The sequence below is a fragment of the Myodes glareolus genome, chromosome 11, assembly GCF_982192425.1.
Source record: "Myodes glareolus chromosome 11, mMyoGla1.1, whole genome shotgun sequence".
Classification (NCBI taxonomy): domain Eukaryota; kingdom Metazoa; phylum Chordata; class Mammalia; order Rodentia; family Cricetidae; genus Myodes; species Myodes glareolus.
Window position 1 is genome coordinate 45,326,585 of NC_142036.1, and position 19,131 is coordinate 45,345,715.

At 44.7% G+C, this 19,131-nt stretch overlaps 1 protein-coding gene across 5 annotated transcripts; it reads right to left on the minus strand.

Moving 5' to 3' along the window:
* Positions 1-1,663: 1,663 nt before the first annotated feature.
* Positions 1,664-6,376, minus strand: Srsf5 (serine and arginine rich splicing factor 5). Of its 5 annotated transcripts, none has more exons than XM_087911692.1 (8): positions 6,239-6,376; positions 5,216-5,360; positions 4,740-4,810; positions 4,546-4,644; positions 4,293-4,362; positions 3,007-3,080; positions 2,560-2,670; positions 1,664-2,450 (listed from the first exon to the last, which is right to left on the minus strand). In XM_087911692.1, exons 2-8 carry the CDS (start codon positions 5,339-5,341, stop codon positions 2,189-2,191), a joined length of 813 nt encoding a protein of 270 aa, XP_087767818.1. In that variant the 5' UTR covers positions 5,342-5,360; positions 6,239-6,376; the 3' UTR covers positions 1,664-2,188. The 5 variants fall into 5 exon arrangements, with proteins under 5 accessions (XP_087767818.1, XP_087767820.1, XP_087767817.1 ...); XM_087911694.1 differs by having other exon boundaries at positions 1,664-2,447; positions 6,235-6,373; XM_087911691.1 differs by having other exon boundaries at positions 6,235-6,373.
* Between the last annotated feature and the right edge of the window lie 12,755 nt (positions 6,377-19,131).

Consider the following 19,131-nt stretch of genomic DNA (forward strand, 5'->3'; position numbering starts at 1 on the left):
TATGTAAGAAACAATCTAACATTTAGGAAAGACTGAACTGGGACTTCACACTGTTCTTAGAAATAGATGAAAGAACAACAAAAAAAAAACCAAAAAACTAGTACTAAAACTTCCCTTAGAATTCTAGGACTGTGTGGCACACTGAATCACAGCACTCAAGGGACAGTGAGCAGGTGCATCTGAGTATAAGGCCAGCACACAGCAAGCCCCAGATCAGCCAGGCTCAGACACAGTGAAACCTTGCCTCAAAAGAACCTCACTGATCATAACTTCTCATACCTTAGGTCAGTGCTCAATGTAAAACTTGCAACCTGAGGCAGTTCCCATGAAAGGGCAGGCGAGGTGGCCAATAAAGAGAGAAGGCTGTGTTCTGCCGGTGTTACGGCAACAGGTCCCTAAGCAAGCAGGCAAACTAAGTGTTCTAAGAATCAGCTCTACTTCGTGGCCACTCTCTTCCTGGATCAGCAAGTCACCAGCCTTCCTAACAATCACTTATCTTTTCCCAAACCTCCTCCCAAATGACAACTCCCACTCCCAAAGGCCCACTTTGAGGAAGCCAACAAGGTCGTTTTTCCTACTTCTAATCCACAAGGCAGGCATGAGTATGTCTGTCTAGATCTGGGATCGTTAGAACCTGAAATCTTGTATCCCTAACAGCTGCCCTTAACTTGTCCTTTGAAAAGCCCCTAAATTTCCTAAGTGGTAATGCAGTTGAGGTTTCACTCAGACGATAAGATGTTCTGCTATCAAATATTTACCAAGCTAGTACCTGGCAACTAGGCTTTCAAGATGAATATAACTCAGTTCCTACATTTCTAGGGTGGCTCTCTCTCACAGGGACACTTATTCAATGACATGGGAGTAGACCTAAATGAGTACCTATTAAAATTGAGCTAGAGATGGCTCAGCAATTAAAGACTTGACGCTCTCCCAGATCCCAGAGGATCTGGACTGGAGTTTGATTCCCAGCACCCACACAGCTGCTCCAATCTCTAACTCCATTTCCAAGGAATCCTGCACCACTTTCTGGCTTCCTCGAGCACTAGGAATCCAAATGGTATACAACACATACACGCAGCTAAGACAGTCATCTATACAGTATTTTTCTTATTTCCTCACTAACACAGAATCACATATTAGCCAGAGCCAGCAGTGATGGCACATGCCTTTAATCGCAGTAATCAAAAGCAGAGGCCAGCCTGATCTACAAAGAGTGTTCGGGATAGCTAGAGCTACACAGAGAAACCTGTCTTGAAAAACCTAATGAAAACACATATATAGTTGCTTATCTTGAAACTAAAACCAAACCAGCACATGAAAATTCCTTAAGATCGACCACTGATCATGCCAACCGTTTTTTTTTTTATCATCAAAAAGCCAAGCCAACACCTGCACTGGATCGTATGTGTTACCAAAGCACTGCCCTTTGTAACCCATTGGCAACACAAGACAGCATGGGAGGAATAGAAATGTTAACCGCCATTCTACTTAGCTGTCAGCTTTCAACAGTTCACTGACTCCTGAGGCCCTTTCACTAGCTTCAAAATAGCAAAAAAACACAAGCCCACATCACACTACTTCAGGGTTCTACATGTGTAGTGTTTTTAACACAAAATGGAACAGAATAAACATACAGAACTTGAGAGGAAAACACCAAAAGCAGTTGTATAATACTTAATATATTTTATTATCAATAACAAACAGCTGCTTTAACGTCTGTCCTACAGCTGTTAACGGGTGAGAAGATACCCATGACCCTAACAAAGAAAACTCATATTAAGCCTTTATATACACGCAAATTTAGAGCTCTTTTAAAGTGTCCAAAGCTATTAGTTTAATTGAGTAATTAAACTAATCTTGAGTTAACATATGTGAACAATGAACTAAAATGTTCAAAAGTTTTTCTAGTACAAAAAAATTAAATGCTTTAGTTATAAAAGAGCTCTGTCAATATACACAAACTATATACTTCAGACAGTCACAAAAGTGTGAGCAGAAGGCTTATCAAAAGACATTTAATACAATTAGTTTTCAACAACCCCTTGGTGGTCCACATCTACAAAGAAATCCAGCCCAACCCCCTCCAAATCCCTCCCCACAGAAAAGCACATACTTACCAGAATTTTTAGCAAGTATGGTTTGGGAATTTGTTTTTTAAAAAAGGTCCCCAGGGCAGGTTATTTACAGTTTAATTGCCACTGTCAACTGATCTGGACCGGGACCGGGACCGGGACCTCTGGCGATCCACAGATGCTGGAGACTTAGATCTACTCGAAGAACCACGTTTCTGGCTCTTCTCAGGCACAGGAGACCTACTACCAGAACGGGACTTGCTCCGGCTCCGGCTCCTGCTCCTTGAGCGGCTGTAAGACTTGCTTCTACGGGAACGAGATCGGCTACGAGACCTAGAGGAACTCCTGGTCCGAGATCGTGACCTGCTTCTTGACCTGCTATGAAAAATGGGGAGGAAAGAGAGAAAGGGGAAATTAACCTGTATGATAAAGCTCTAAAAGTTAGTTACATAAAGTTTTTGGTTTAAAAATATTAACAAAAGAATACCTATGACGTTTGCTGCCTTCAATTAGTTTGATTTTTCTCCCGTTAATTTCCTTTCCAGAAAGTTTTTCAATAGCATTCTTTAAGTCACCATAAGAGGCAAACTCAACTACCCTGAAAATGGGAGGGAAAGAAATGTCTTTAAAGCTTATATATCCAACAGCCGTGTAGACGTACGTGTCTACACAGATCAAGAGAAGCATTACGTCCATTCCCTGCTCACTCCATTATTGCTGACAAAAACAGCATGGCACGGTGCTGAGGCAGACAACTGTTTGCAGGTGTCAGATGTGCAGGATGCCAGATCCCGACTAAATGGCAGTATCAACAATCTCGATAAAAACTTTCTCCCAAAACTGCCAAATGCACAAGGGCCACAATTAAGTACATGCATACTTTAGATCCTAGCAATGCCACCATGAAAGTCTCTCAACTCCAGTGCATACTCACCCTTCATTTAGTTTAGGTCGATGTGCATCCGCAAAGGTTACTTCCCCAGCTTGTCTCATGAAATCTTTGAGGTCCTTAACACAAGACAATTATGTTAAGGAGAGAAAGGGCAAAGTGACACACAAACAACCACATGGTATAAAAACAAGACTACTGAAAGAGAAGTTGTTAGATAAAGTACAAACATGGCGTATACCACACTTGTATTCTATCAGAATTCAAAAATTATGCCAGGGCACGAAATAAGCAAATAGCATATTGCTTTTAAGCAAAATGCTAGAGGTAAATTCCAATTTTTAACATTATAGTAGTATTAGTCTAACTGAGCTCAGTACAAGAGGGGAAAAACAAACAAAAAACAAAACAAACAACAAAAAAAAAACCAAAAAGGAACATTACATGTTTTAAAGACTAGTTTTATATTTAAAAATAAAAAAAAAACATTTACAAAGACACCAGTTATTTTGTGCCCCATATGTCATTAAAAAGATTTACTTTACCTTTATTAACATTTCCCTAGGCTAGTCAAGCAGCAAACCATTAAGCGGTCGGAGAAACCTTCATGACATAGGCCCGACTGGCTCTTCGCCACCCACTTGAAGGATACTACCCAATCGATGGAAGCCTTTAATCGCACAGCCCTCCCTATTAGCAGACTACTGGCGATGCAGACATGTTTTACTCTTGTGCAGTTACCAAGGACCACTTTACTGCGATCAGGATTCCAACGACCAACTAATTGCGTATCTTTCAACTCTTTCGACCAGGACCTCTTATTCGGAAGCGTTACAGGAAGACAGCTCTCAACTTAGGGATCAGATCACGTTATCAACGTTCTGGGATCGCTGCAACCCGGCACTTCAAGTAAGTGCACCGATTACGTCTAGACCGGCAAACACAGATCTAGAGGTGGCCAACTGATCACTGTAGGAGCTGACTGGCAAAGTCAACCAGGCCCAACCAAGAGTGACCAAGACAACGATTAGGATAACCCACAGGCACTCCTCGTCATAAGGCCAACGACACAGATAGGCTGGCAAATAAAGGGTTTAATATTTGGTTAAAATTGATTTTTAAAAACATGAAAAAAATAACCTCAAAACAATTACATTTGATCACTAATATTAAAATCTGAAACATCCCCCAGTTACATTTAATTAAAATTTAAAAGTATAGTTCAATTAAATCCATTAATTTAAAACTTTTAATATTAACAAAACATTTAACTACCCATTAACATTTTAAAATGCCACATTAAAATAACTCAAAACTGTATTTCAACAAACCTGCCAGCTGACTCTTGAGGATAAATTCTCAACTATAAGGCGATTTTCCGTCCTTACAGGTGGAGCATTTCTGAGGAGGAGAACAAGCACTGTCAGATGGTATGTGCTAGAAAATTCTACTGACACAGTGACTCGAGCAAGCACTCCAAGATTCTAGATTCTCGGGATGTGGGGTAAGTAACTAACCAGACCTCAAGTCTCACAACCATTTGCTAATGGTTCCTATGTTGAAAACTATCTGCGCACCACATACCGTCTATCATTTCGTGGTCTGCGACTACTAAAGCGGTCGGAGTACCGTCCTCTTCCTCGCCCGCCTCGAGATCGAGCCCGAGCATGTTCAATAGTAACCCTAAGAAGACATGAAAGAACCCATGACATGCTTATACGACACTCCCAACGGTTTGCTCTGTTACCCTGGGGGACGTAGATAAAAACTGTGCCTACCTCTCACTGCAAAGTTCTTTTCCATCAAGTTCATACACAGCATCATCTGCATCCCTTGGGTCCTCAAATTCCTAAAATTTACATTACAGTAAGACACTAAACAGAGCACTTAGACGTATACTCGACAGCCTTTTAAAATCGTGACAAGTTTCAAAATGAGGCATATCTTAAATACATAGAAAAGAGTGCAAACGAGCCCCACTGGACCATCTAATAGAATTCACTGTCTCAAGACTGCAACTAACATTTTTCTGGAAAAAAAAAAACATACAAGGACTCAATCAATTAAAAAAAAAATCACTGTTCATCACAAAAGTTCTAACTACTTTGTTTTGTTTCTCGAGACAGGGTTTCTCTGTAGCCCTGGCTATCCTTAAACTCAAGAGATCCGCTGCCTCCCCCTCCCAAGCATGCCACCACCGCCCGATTACCCACTTCTTGACAGTTAATTAATTAACTCAGTTCGAAACACTTACCACAAACCCAAAACCTCTTTTCAGATCAATATCTCTGATCCGTCCATAACCCTTGAAGAATCTTTCCACATCTTTCTCCCTCGCTGCTGGATTTAGTCTCCCGATGAACACCCGACAGCCACTCATGATGCCCGGCTAGTGTTTCCTGTTAGGTAAGTAAATCAATCGAGACCCTATCAATAAGGGCACAGGGGAAGGATCAGTCAAGCAGTCAACAAACATGCAGAGCCTCAAGACGTTTACCAACGGCTGTGACAAGAGTTCAGGCCCCTTTCACATTCAAAATTTAAATGAAGACTCCACTCCCCAAACGACCCTCTCCCCCCAGGTTCCACACCGCGGCCGACCGCAACGCCCACTTGCCACCTCTCTAGACTGCGCAGTCGCGCTCCGAGGCCGGCTCCCGGCCCCCTCCCATCTGCCGCAGTTCGGAAAGGCCGAGAAATGCGGGCGAAGCCGGCCCCTCCCTCCGCAAGGCCCTGTCCAATCGCAGTCGGCCGCGCACGCGCCGCGGCCTCCCCGAGCGTCACAAGCCGGAATCTCGCGACGCCACAGCCGAGCTTGCGCAGTCGGCGACGGGCGCGTTCGCAGCACAAAATGGCGGCGGCGGGGTCCGCGGCGGGGGAGGAGCGAGCCGAACCGAGCTCCGTCCTCAGTCCCGGACGAGCCGGGCCTCGAAGCGCCGCGCCGGCCGACCGAAGGGGAGCCCCGAGAGGCCCTGGGCGAGGCCGGCTCCCGGCGTCCGGGCGTTTCAGGCCGGAGAAGGAGAACCAAAGGGTGGCAGGGAGAAGCGTCCCGGTTCCCCCCTACAAACGCCCTCCCCACCCCGCCTCCTCCCCTCCGCCTTGTGGCCCCCTCAAGCACCACCAAGAGGGAGTCGTGCCCCAGCGCCCACCTCAATCAACTGCGCTCTCTAGACGCCGTCCTCCGCACAGAGCGAAGCCCCGGCCGCTCGCGACCCGAGCGGCCATGAAGAAGCCTCGATCCGAGAAGCCTTGCCCTCCAAGAGAGCCACTCACCTACCGGACGGGGTCTTTGGCGGCTGGGACCCGGGGCGGTCCGTAGTCTGCGACGGAGCCGGCTGCCTCCCTACAGACCCGACCTCCACTCGTCTACGTCTCTCCACAACTGACGCACTTAGCGGCTCGGGCGGTGCACAAAATGGAAGGAACGTCCTTACGTCACTTCCAGGGGCGGCACGCCCAGTCGGGGCCGAGAACGGAAGTTACCGCAGAGCCGGAAGTTCCCGTGGGGCGGGGTTTCCTTACGGAGTCGACGGCAGCGGGTGGTCTGTGGGTGGTGGGGTTGGGATTGTGAGTGGCCCCCAAAAGACACTATGACACAGCTTTCTTATATTTTTTTTAAAACCAGGTAAAAGAAACCCAGGCTTTACAAAAACACCCGTTTCTCTTATAAACTTTATTTACTGGCCAGGCGGCAGTGGCGCACAGGGCCTTTAATCCCAGCACTCGGGAGGCAGAGGCAGGTGGATCTCCGTGAGTTCAAAGCCAGCTTGGTTTACAAGAACTAGTTTGAGGACAAGCTCCAAAGCGACCATGAGAAAGCGACCAAAGCTCCAAAGAGAAACCATGTCTCGACAAACTTAAAAAAAAAAATTCATAATTCGTTTACACACGCCGTCTCCTTAAGCAGCCCTGGCTAGCCTTGAACTCACTGAGGTTCACTTGTCTCTGCCTTCAGTGTGGTGGGATTACAAGCCTGAACTACCAGGCCTGCAAATTGTTCTTCCCAATGTGCTTCAAGAAGGGAGTGTTCCTTGAGTCTCAAGTGAATTCCTCTTTCAGTTTGGGCTTTTGTTCCAAAACTAAGGAACTGAATTGTTTTTCCATTAACGGAGGGATTTTACATGATGAGATAGTGAAGTTGAGACTGTAGATAGTAACGTTCCTGTACCGAACTTAGTACCACTCTTGGGCTCCGACTTGCTGGAAGGATTTCAAGTTGTTTTTCAATCCATCTGGCCATTATTCAATCCTTTCTGTATAATACGTAAAATGTCAATAGTTATTCAGAAATGGAAAATGTGGTTCCAGAGGGAAGCCCTCCACATCCTTAACTCCATTCTGCCTCCCCCAGTAAGATCGGGAGATCTAGAAACTTTGGCAATAAAAGACCATTGTAGTGAGAAGGATACTTTTCTTTAGTGTTTTATCTGTAACCCAAAGCATCGTCTCAATTTTAAGATGTCCCTAGAATAGGGTCACAGATTGTCGGCTAGGCTTACAAGGAGATGATTAGTAGTTAGGAAGCTGAAGCGCAGCCCTAGCTCTGACCTCAGAGCACCTGGGACCTTGACTGGTTCACAGGGGATAAGCTTGTCAAGTCAGTTAGGGATGCAAATAAAAACAGCATCAGTGGGTCCATAAAAAACTTATAGCTTATAATGGTGGTGGCACATACCTTTGATTCCAGTACATAGGGAGGCAGAGGCAGGCGGATCTCTGAATTCAAGGCCAGCCTGGTCTACAAAGTGAGTTCCAGAACAGCCAGAGATACACAGAGAAACCTGTATCAAATAACAAAACAAAATTAAAAAAAACAACAAAAATAAATAAAATTTACAGTGATCTATGGTGTGGGTTTAAAGCATGATATATATTTGTCAAATAAAAATTTTTAAAAGCTTACTAGAGAGGGCTTAGTGGCTAAGAGGAATGCTGTGCAATCAGAACAGGAGTTCGAATCCCAGCACCTACTTAAGTGAAGTGTCAGTCCAACATGGCAGCCCACCTGTAACCCCAGCATGTCGTCCCTGAAGCAAGCAGGCTAGCTGGACTAGCAGATTCAGTGAGTTCAGAGATCAACTGAAAGACCCTGCCCTAGTACATAAAATGAAGAGTGATTGAGAAAGACACTTGAGCTTAACCTCTGTCCCATACACATGCATGTACAGCAATACTAAAAGTATGTACCATTCCAGAAATTCCTGGGGAAGGGGAACAACTACTTATAGATCCGTATTTGTATGAACATTTTTCTCCCAAGTCATTCTATTAGGTGCATGGGCATCCTTCCCAAAGACATTCAAGCAAATAACTTCTCTAGTAGAGGAAAAAAGATGCAGAGATCACGAATTCAGAGCAAGTTTATTATCCACGCATCACATCTACTAGCTGCCTCTCTCTTCCCCGAAATCAGGTCCACCCTCCCTGAAGCTGCAGGGAGCTGATAAAGTTTGCAGTAGCTAGGCATGGTGACTAAACGTGCTTTCTTTTTTCTTTTTCTTTTCTTTTTGTCTTTTGTTTTGGTTTTTTGATACAGGGTTTCTCTGTAGCTTTGGAGCCTGTCTGTCATGGAACTAACTCTTGTAGACCAGGCTGGACTCAAACGCAGAGAGATCCACCTGCCTCTGTCTCCCAAGTGCTGGGATTAAAGGCGTACACCACCAGCAAGCAGGGAAGAAGAGTAGGAGGAAGAAGAGAAGGGGGTGGGGCAGGGGAGGAAAGAGAGAGAAAGTGGGAGGGAGAACGAAGAGAGAGAGAGAAAGAAAAAGAAGAAAGAAAAAGGGTTGATATGTGGAAATCACGTGATTTGGGAGCAGTGCAAAGAATCAAACTCAGGGTCTCACACATTCTAAACAAGGGTTCTACCCTTAAATTACAACCCCAGTTCCAGGACATATAGGGGCACACTTTTAATCCCAGCATTAGGGAGATAGAGTTAGGCAGATCTCTTGAGTTCAAGACCAACCTAGTCTATAGAGAAAGTCTCAGGATAACTGGGGCTTCTGGAGCAGGGGATAGGGGATGGGACATAACGACAACAATAAAACCTTATTGGGCTGGAGTGTAGTTCAATAGTAGAGCAATAGCCTAGCACGTATGAGGCCCTGGGATTCCATCCTCAACACATGAAAACAAAAAGATAAGAAACGCTGTCTCCAAAACCCAAACAGTGTATTGAACTTGTCCTGGGAGAAACATTGAGTATCCAGGAAAATACAACAAACTATAACCAGAGATTAGTTTGGTGAGATAATATTGGAAGTGTTTTCTTTTTTCAATAATTTTCCCTCCTGAATATTTTTATTTTTATAATTGAAATGAATATCATTTGAAAGTAAAGATGAAATCAACTCTGAAAAGGCAAGCTGGGTAGAGCATTCATGGAGCAGCTTAAAAGAGTCTAGTGTTTTGGGCTTGTCAAATAATTTTCTGAAGAGGGCCAGATAGTAAATAGTTTAAATTTTGTGGTCCACATGATCTCTGCTGCAATCATTCAGCCCTGTCATTGAAATGTGAAAATAGACCTAAACAAATAAATGAACAGAAGCCCCTGTTTAGAAACAAATTTGACAAGGCGGGCAGTGGTTGAGCACGTCTTTAATACCAGCACTTGGGAGGCAGAGGCAGGCGAATCTTTGTGAGTTCAAGGCCAGCCTGGTCTACAAGAACTAGTTCCAGGACAGGCTCCAAAGCTACAGAGAAACCCTCTCTCGAAAAACCAAAAAAAAAAAAAAAAAAGAAAAAGAAAGAAAGAAAAAAGAAAGAAAGAAAGAAAGGAAGGAAGGAAGGAAGGAAGGAAGGAAAAGACACAAATTTGACTTGAGGATACTGACTTTGACTTTTAAATTTCATAGATTTTTCAAGACTTGGATATATATTTTGAGACTGGATTTCTCTGTGTAGCCCTGACTGTAGACCAGGGTGGCCTCAAACTAGAGATCAGCCTGCCTCTGCCTCCTTAGTGCTGGGATTAAAGGTGTGCACCACTACTACCCTGTGATGCAATAAAATGTTAATACATCTAAAAAGAAAAAAGATAGATGTAATATTTTTAAATCTTTACTCCTAACTTTCAAAGGAGTAACATTACTAAGAGTCTAAGTTTCTTCTATAAGCGCAGTTCTACTTCCAAGATCTGCACCAGCCTTCTGCACATAATTAGTGTGACAAGAGGTTTTTTTTGTAGAATTGTACACATTTCCATTATTCTTGCTTCAATATATCCATGATCATGTGCAATCAAGTGTCTACTGTTTTTCTACTTATCTCATACATTCCTGAGGACACTACTCACTCTGACCAGATAGTCTATTTTATTTCTTTTTTGTTTTTTGACAGTTTCCTCAATATAATCAGACTCTTAAAAATTCTGACAATAAGAAAAAAATGTCAAGGTGGCTGTGGTGGCACATGCCCTTAATCCCAGCACTTTGGAGGCAGGCGAGTCTCTCTGAGTTTGAAGACACCCTAGTTTACATAACAAGTTCCAGGCCAGCCAGGGCTACATAATGAGAACCTGTGTTAAAACAAAACAACAAAAAGTTTCATTAACTTTCTTCCAGATTTTGTTCCAAAAGTTCTTCTTTATTTCATTATTTTTAATTAAATGTATATGTGCAGGTATGTGCACAGGAGTACAAGGGCACTTGGAGGCCAGAGCATTAGATCCCTTGAAACTGCAGTTATAAGCAGTTGTGAGCTGCCCAATGGGGCAGAGAATCAAACTTGGGTCCTCTGGAAGAGCAGTACATGTTTTCAACCACTGAGCCATCCCTCTAGCCCAAATGACTTCTCAAAAGAATAAATATCCTGAAATAATTTCTTTGGGATGTTAAAATCCTGGGTTTTGCCTGTAACCCCCACACCTTGGGAGGCTGAAACAAGAGGATTGGCAAGCATTAGAGACCCTGTGTCAAAAATGAAATGGTGGCTGGGTATGGTAGCACACCCCTTTAATCCAGCACTTCTGAGCCTGAGGTGTCAAGTATCTGTGAGTTCAAGGATAGCTTGCTCTACATAGTGAGTTCAGAGTCAGCCAGAATTACATAGTGAGACTGTCTGGAAAAAAAAAAGAAAGAAAGAAAAGAAAGGAAGGAAAGAGAGAGAGAGAAATAAGAATGTCTGTTTCTGACTCAGATTCACCCCTACAAACCTATCTTTCTCTTGTTAAATATTGGTTTTTTTTTAATTAAAAATACCTACAAGGTGCATGCCTTTAATCCCAGCACTTGGGAGGCAGAGGCAGGCAGATCTCTGTGAGTTCGAGGTCAGACTGGTCGACAGAGCTAGTTCCAGGACAGGCTCCAGAGCTATAGAGAAACTGTCTCAAAAAGCCAAAAAGAAAAAAACCTACGTAGTATTTAAAATACCCATAAATATCCATGGCACTAGAGTCATACAGTACAGACATTTTGTTTCTGTCAACTGTAGACTACAGTATTTGAGGGTGGCCCTTTCTATATGATAAAGTTGTCTCTCTGGGTTGGACATTGCCATCTTGAATAAGAGCAATTGTTGATCACCTACAAGGAGACTCTCAGAGGACCAGGCCTATTTACATTCTTAAGTAGAGGGATGAGGGTAGCTCACAAGACCCTGCTCCAAGGTTATATAAGCAGTAAATAATTACTGTAACTCCAGCAAGCTCATTAGTGCACCAAGATGGAATTGAGTGAGCTCCTTTCTTTGTCCACGGGAGACTTCTCTCTTAGGTAAACAGATGTTTCTATTTCTTGACCCAAGAAACATCACACAACAGAAGCTGAAAATTTCTATTGCCTAATGAGATGTACTATAGCCGGGCCAGTATCTCTTCCCAAGGCATTTCCCACATGTTTGTGGCGATGCTGGTGTAAACAAGTCTGCCCTGCAGCCAGTCACAGAGTCCACAATACCGCACAGTATATATGACTAGGTATTTAGTATTGTTGGTTAAGACTATACGTCAACTTTTTTTTGAGACAGGGTTTCTCTTTGTAGCTTTAGAACCTGTCCTGGAATTTGCTTTATAGCCCAGGCTGGCCTTTAGCTCACAGAGATTCGCCTGCCTCTGCCTCCCAAATGCTGGGATTAAAGGCATGTGCTATCACCACCCAGTGACTTATTTTTTTAAAGATATTTTACTGTGTGTCTTAGTTTGCTTTCTATTAATGTAATAAAACACTACCAAAAACTTGGGAAGTAAGGGTTTATTTCAGCCTACAGCCTAACAGTCCATCACGAAAGGAAGTTGGGGCAGGAGCTAAAGCAGAGACCATGGAGGAGTGCTGCTTATAGGCTTGCTCTTCAGGCCTTGCTCAGTCGGCTTTCTTATACAGTCCAGAACCACCTGCCCAGGGGAGGCACTGCCTACAGAGGGCTTAGCCCTCCCATATCAACCATTAAGATGATACCCTGCAGACTTGCCTACAGCCCAATCAGATGGAAGTATCTCCTCAATAGAGGTTTCCTCTTGTCAAATGACTTGTTTGTTCAAGGGGACAAAAGCTAACTGGCACACTGTGTAACTACATACCATGTCACCCTGCAGCAGCCCACATACATGTTCGTCCATCTAGGTGTGTGTAAGTACATTCTGTGATGTTCACGTTCTCAGGTGGCGTCATCTGGGCTGCACTTTTAGCATCCTGCTGCCTGGATCCTTACTGGCAGAAATGTTGATTTATATGCTCTGACGAGGAGCACTATTTGCTAGTAATGCTTGGATAATTGTTACGCTCCACCGTGATCTGCCTAAACTTCATCGGCTGCTTCTGTCTTGCCACCTCACTCGGGTTTGTCTGAGACCTGATTAGGACAGTCATAGGGAACCACCGTAACACTGAAAAAAGCCTTCTATTCAGGATGCTAATGTACTTCTCGCCTGCCCTCCAGACACGGACAGCTGCCATCTCAGAAGCCGTTATGCAGAAGCCACCATATGAAAGACAATTCCAAACTGTCTCTGCACCTCCTGTCTCCCACAGAGGAGCTCTAATGATCTGCCCTACGATCCCTATTCCTGACTTCCCTTCCTAGGCCCTGGTCACAAAAGCAGCTGCAGGACCGGCACATGATCTCTTCCTGTGCACCAACGGGGCCCCAGGGATCTCAACCAGTGCAGACAAATTTTCAGTGTCCCTGTTACCGGGGCTGGAGAAGTATGGATGACGGCAAGAAATAAGACAAGCAGGAGATCTCTAAAGGTGTGAGACAGAAGGAGAAACACAGAGACACAGAGGCGTATGGGTGTTAACTACAGAGTTTAACATTAGGGAGCCTGAAAGCAGCTTCCTAGTTTAGCGTGGCAGTGGCACACGTCTTTAATCCCAGCATTTGAGAGGCAGAGACAGGCAGATCTCTGTGGGTTTGAGGACAGCTTGGTCTACAGAGCAAACTCTAGGACTGTTTCATAGAGAAACCCTGTCTCGAAAAAACAACACAAAACAGACCCCAAAAAGAAAATATCTTCTTAAGCAGGGATAGAAAGCAACAATTCCCAGTAATTCAGAAATTGTTGACAATTCTTAAAAAATTTTTGCAGAGCCATGCATAGTGTTTGGTGTCAATTTTGGATATGAATCTACACCAATTGACTGATTGAGTTGAGGAACAGGATCTCATGTCCCTCATGTCCCGGCTGGCCCGGTGTGGAGGGCCGGACCACATTCTCCATTGCTTTTAGGAACAAAGGTAGAGATTGACCTCTGTGACCCCAAGGTGTGGCGGTACACGCCTTTAGTCCTGATGCCTGGGCGGCAGAGGCAGATTGACCTCTGTGACCTCAAGGCGTGGTAGTATACGCTTTTGGTCCCAATGCCTGGGAGGCAGAGACAAGCAGATCTCTGTGAGTTCAAGGTGATGTAGCACACGCCTTTAATCCCAGCGCACGTGTTTGGTAACTCTCTACCGCTGTGTCCCTGCCTACTCCCGAGGCATCATCTGGGATAATGGGCAGTGGACCAATCCAAGAGTGACACGTCAGAAGCGAGGACTGTTTCCTTTATAAGGGCTGGGTTCCCCTCATTCGGGGTCTCCGCCTTGGAAGCTGATGCTCTCCCTCTCAAGAGGCATTAAAGCTTTACTGCAGAAATATCCTAAGTGCCCCGCGTCGTTCTTGCTGGCGAGACGGTAGCGTGGGACAACTGGTGCTCGAAACCCCGGGACGCCGAGGGACCCTGACAACTGCTCGCACCGCCGGAGACCCCTTGGACACAAGGAGGATTCAGAACTGCATCTAGGACTGTTTCATAGAGAAACCCTGTCTCGAAAAAACAACACAAAACAGACCCCAAAAAGAAAATATCTTCTTAAGCAGGGATAGAAAGCAACAATTCCCAGTAATTCAGAAATTGTTGACAATTCTTAAAAAAATTTTTGCAGAGCCATGCATAGTGTTTGGTGTCAATTTTGGATATGAATCTACACCAATTGACTGATTGAGTTGAGGAACAGGATCTCATGTCCCGGCTGGCCCGGCACTCCGTGATTCAAAGACAATCTTGAATTTCTTGACATTTTGGTTATGAATCTAGTCTTTAAAGATGGAACCAGCTCTCTAGTCTGTTCTTGAATTTATAATTCTCCTGCCACCTCTACTCCAGAGCACTGAGATTACAGGCGTTTGTCACCATGCTTGGTTTATTCGGTGCTAGGGCTCAGACCCAGAGCTTCCTGCGGCTAGGCAAATACTCGAGCAAATGAGCTACACTTCTAAGCCAACACCAACTTCAGTCTTGCCTTAGATTATCCTTCTTTTCCATTTTTTACTCTCATTTAAAAGACTCATTTGGACACATATCAGATGCAGATTACCTTCCCCAGGGAACCAGACTCAGAAGTCCTAGCTCTCAGGTCTGCATAAATTAATTGTCACCTGATTAGGGCTCTTGTCACTTCAGTTTGCCTTGTCTGGTCCACTCCTGGGTTACATCTCACCAGCTGTCCTACCATGTCCCTCCTCTGCCTAGGAGTCAGGAAGTCAGGAGTGACTCGGGGGTTCTGGCTTGAAGTAATCTCATTCAGCTTCTCAACTAGAATGAAACCTCCTTCAGAGCTCCTTCAGAATAGTCCAGGACCTCCCCTCTGTCGACCTCCCTTCTGTCCCTTGCTGGTCATTCTTTATTTATTATATATACAATATTCTGCAGGCCAGAAGAAGGCACCTCATTACAGATGGTTGTGAGCCACCATGTGGTTGCCGGGAATTGAACTCAGGACCTTTGGAAGAGCAGGCAATGCTCTTAACCACTGAGCCATCCACCCACCCCCACCCCCCACCCCCCGCTGGTCATTCTCCCAGTTAATTCTCTTCCCCGGAGGGATCATTCTAAGAGACAGCGCATCTGAGATGGGAGCTACAGTCACCATATTCTAATTCCAGAAACAGCACCTTCATGCACTATAACGTGGTGTATTCTTTTCCTAGGGCACCAGCACTGTGAATTCAAACAACAGAGATTTAGTATTTTGCCATTTGGGGAGACTTCAAGTCAAAACTCAGAGTGTCCAGAGGGTCTTTCCCCTGTGACAGCTCTAGAGAGGGCCTTCCCTTGCCTCTTCCTAGCTTCTGGCATTTGTTGGTGAGCCTTAGTATTCCTGGATTGTAGATTTACGCATTCCAAGCAAATGGTTTGCCCTTTCCTAAATGCTATCATGTCGTTTTCCTTCTATGCTTGTCTTTGTGTTTCAAGTTCTCTCCCCTTTACAAATGATACAAGTTTTATTGGGCCAGGGTTCATCCTGATGACTTCATTTTAACTCAACAGTCTCTGTAATGACCCTATTTCTATATAAGGCCTCATTCGGTCTCATTCTGAGGCACTAGAGGGGAGGATTTGAGCATACGCTTTTTGTGAGGACACAGTACAGTTCATAAGACATAGTTTTTCTCATATACCATTCACACAGCCCAGCCCTGGTCCAACATGGGAGGGTAAAGCAAGAAGTGGGGTGGTCAGAGGACCTGCTGGAAAGTAGGCAGCCTGGTGCTTCTGCTTCACTGGGGAAACAGAAAGAAAACAGGCTGCCTTTGCCCTCCGTGTTCAAATGCTTGTGTCTTGCTGCTGCTCAGCTGCCTTAAAGAACTTAATATCTTCCCAAGGTGTGAGGGGGTTTTGTTTGTTTTTTATTTTGTTTTTCATTTATAGAAAGAATTCCCCAAACTAACTTCAAGCCCACAGTCCTCCTGGTCCAGCCTCTCAAAGGCTGGAATTGCAGGTGTCTACTACCAAGCTCAGCTCTAAAGGCTTCTATTCTTTTTTTAATTTTATTGTTATTTTTAAAATAATTGTGCATGTGTGTGTGTGTGCATGTGGTACACATAGCCCACACGTGGAGCCCAGAGGACAGCTTTCAGAGATGGTTTTCTTCCGCTGTGGGTTCAAGCTTCCAACTCACTTGTCAGGCGTGCATGGCAAGCCCTTTTACACGCTGAGTCATCTCCCCAGCCTGGGATTTGAAACAGGCTCTCGCGGAGCCCAGGCGCCCTTCGCTCTCACCCCACAGCCCAGGATCAGCTAGACATTCTAGATCTCCTTCTGCTTCCCAGGGGCTGGGACTTGCAGGCCTGCACCGCCAGGCCTGGCTAAGGCTTTGATTTTTGACACACACCTGCCCGTTTCGATCTTCAAGTCCCACTCTGTCCACAACCACTTTAATCTGACTTTCAAATACGCATAGTTTTCATTCTAAAGCTTGACGTCAAAAAACTCCTCTTTCCCAGGTATCAGAGCAGTTTGTGGGGTCTTTACTCTCTGGAATGCCACTCTCTCAAGCTCTCTTTCACCTCCTGCTGCTTCCTCCCCTCCTTCCCACTGAAACTGGTCTCTAAGTTCACCTTCCACCTAATTGCGAAACTCAGTGGCATCTTGATAACCATCATCCGATTTCATAAAAACTGCCATTCATCATATTATGGGATGGCATAGGGCTTGAAGTGCTAGATTAATTAGCCTACTTGGCCCTTGCACAACTCCCTAACACTAATTTATAATCTCCCCTTAAAGAAACGCTGAAGCCAAAGCTCGGAGTCACACAGCCGGCAAGTGGTAGAGCCTTAAAGTGAAGCCAACCCTGTGGGTCTGAAAGGAGTTGCTCAAGGAGTTGCTCCAAGGGGAATCAAACCCCTTACAGCAGGGGCTGGAGACACGGCTCAGGGGTTAAGGGTAAAGGCTGCATTTGCAGAGGACTTAAGACCTAGGATCCATAGTCGAATTCCAGCACCCACATGGGGTTTACAGTTGTCTGTAACTCCCCCTTGGGCACTACATGAATGTGGGACATGAAGGGAGCAGACAAAAGCACCTTGGCCTAAGTACTGCCATTTTGACTTCAGAATCCATTTTACTGTGAGGGGTGAAACACAGTTCAGGTGCCCAACCCTAGGGAAGCTGGGAACTTTGCAGTAGCTGACCAACCTCCTCCTTAGACAAGAGAAGTAGTCTGTTATGCTCCTTAGTTCTTTAAAACACTATGGCTGCTCCTAACAACAGAAAGAACAAGTATCTGATTGGTTGGACTGAAAAGCTCCATTTTGTGTCCATTGGCAATGATGGAACACACAAGGAAAGTTCCTACTCTCTGACTTCTGATGGGTGAGAATCGTAACTGTAACCTGGCAACAAATTTGTGATGCTTGTGCTTATAAAGCCCCTGCTCAGGGCTGTCAGGAGAAACGAGGCTCCCAAGTCCTTGCCCTGCAGCCCTGATCGATCAGTGTGGTCTATTAAAACTTTTGGGACCCATAAATGTTGTCTCTCTCCTTCCTCGTGGTGAGCAACAGACTGGGTGTAACAGAGCACAGATATGCACTCAGGTAAAGCACCTGTACACACAAAATTTAAAAATCTATTTTTTGTCATTGTCCCTCTGTGTGCACCCCCACCCTGCCCCCACTCTCCAAACTAGGCTGGTCTCAAACTCAGAGATCTGCCTGCCTCTGCTACCCGAGTAAATTTTAAAATCTTAAAAACAAACAAACAAAAAACTTGGAAGTAGCTGGACATGATGGGGCTGGAGAGATGACTCAGAGGCTAAGAGCACTTCCTGCTTTTCTGCCCTCCACCACACACACACACGGACAGTCACAGGAAAACAAATATATATATTTTTAAAACTTTGCAGCACTTTCAAGACAAGAACAATTCATGTCGCTGGCGAGGTTACACACATCTTTGTCTGTTTGTTCTAACAGTGTGGCCTGTAAGGCACAAACAGATTCAGCATCAGCCATCACAAATAAGGCCAAAGCGTAGTAAGTTGTAACACATAGTGTCACAGATACCACCCGTAGGCCAGTACACACTAGCAAAGCAACTGAACCAGTCAGCTAAGAGAAGGCCAAGGAATCAGATGCGTGTGCCGGTGTTCCAGGTCCAACCCTTGCTTGCTACTGGAAGCTCTGACAATATTAAAAAGTAGATCTAAGATTTGAGGCAAGTTCTGAACTGACCTTCCTAAGTATCAATTTCCTTGTGTGGAGAGTGGGCCAATACAGCAGCACTTTAGAGGGTTGTTATGTAATGGACCAATCACACGCAACACACTGCAGCCACAATAATTCACATGGGCAGCGCAGCAGGAAGGGCAAAAGTCAGTGGTGGCTAAGCTGTCGTAGCCAAGAGATACACAGCAGTGGCTAAGAGAACTCCAACACTTCTTTCTAGACTCCAACTTCTCTGTAGGTAAAATATAAAAAAATTGAGACTTTTTAAAAGCAAACCACGCAGGGGACTTAAAAATTACAAACAAACAAGCAAACAAATAAATAAACCAGAAACAGAAACAAGACCCAGAGAGAGAAGAGACAAAGACTGAGACCCACAGAGGGAAAAAAGGAACCAGGCAAGAAGTGAGCACTTGGGAAATACAGCAGGAAGATCAGGAGTTCAACATCTTTCTCAGCTACTTAGCAGGTTCAAGGCCAGCCTGGATATGGGGACTCTGTCTTTTTTTTTTAAGATTTAATTTATTTATTATGTATACAGTGTTCTGCCTGCATGTCTGACTGCGGGCCAGAAGAGCAGAAGAGGGCACCAAATAACATTACAGATGCTTGTGAGCCACCATGTGGGTGCAGGGAATTGAACTTAGGACCTCTGGAAGAGCAGCCAGTGCTCGTAACCACTGACCCATCTGGGACTCTGTCTTTTTGTTTGTTTGTTTTTTGAGACAGGGTTTCTTTGTGTCTTT

Coding starts and splice junctions, on each gene's coding strand:
- Srsf5 (XM_087911692.1), bottom strand. CDS start 5,341: ATGAGTGGCTGTCGGGTGTTCATCGGGAGACTAAATCCAGCAGCGAGG. Junction 4,811..5,215: donor AAAGAGGTTTTGGGTTTGTG/GTAAGTGTTTCG, acceptor TGTAAATTTTAG/GAATTTGAGGACCCAAGGGA. Junction 3,081..4,292: donor CCTCAAGAGTCAGCTGGCAG/GTTTGTTGAAAT, acceptor TCTTGTGTTAAG/GACCTCAAAGATTTCATGAG.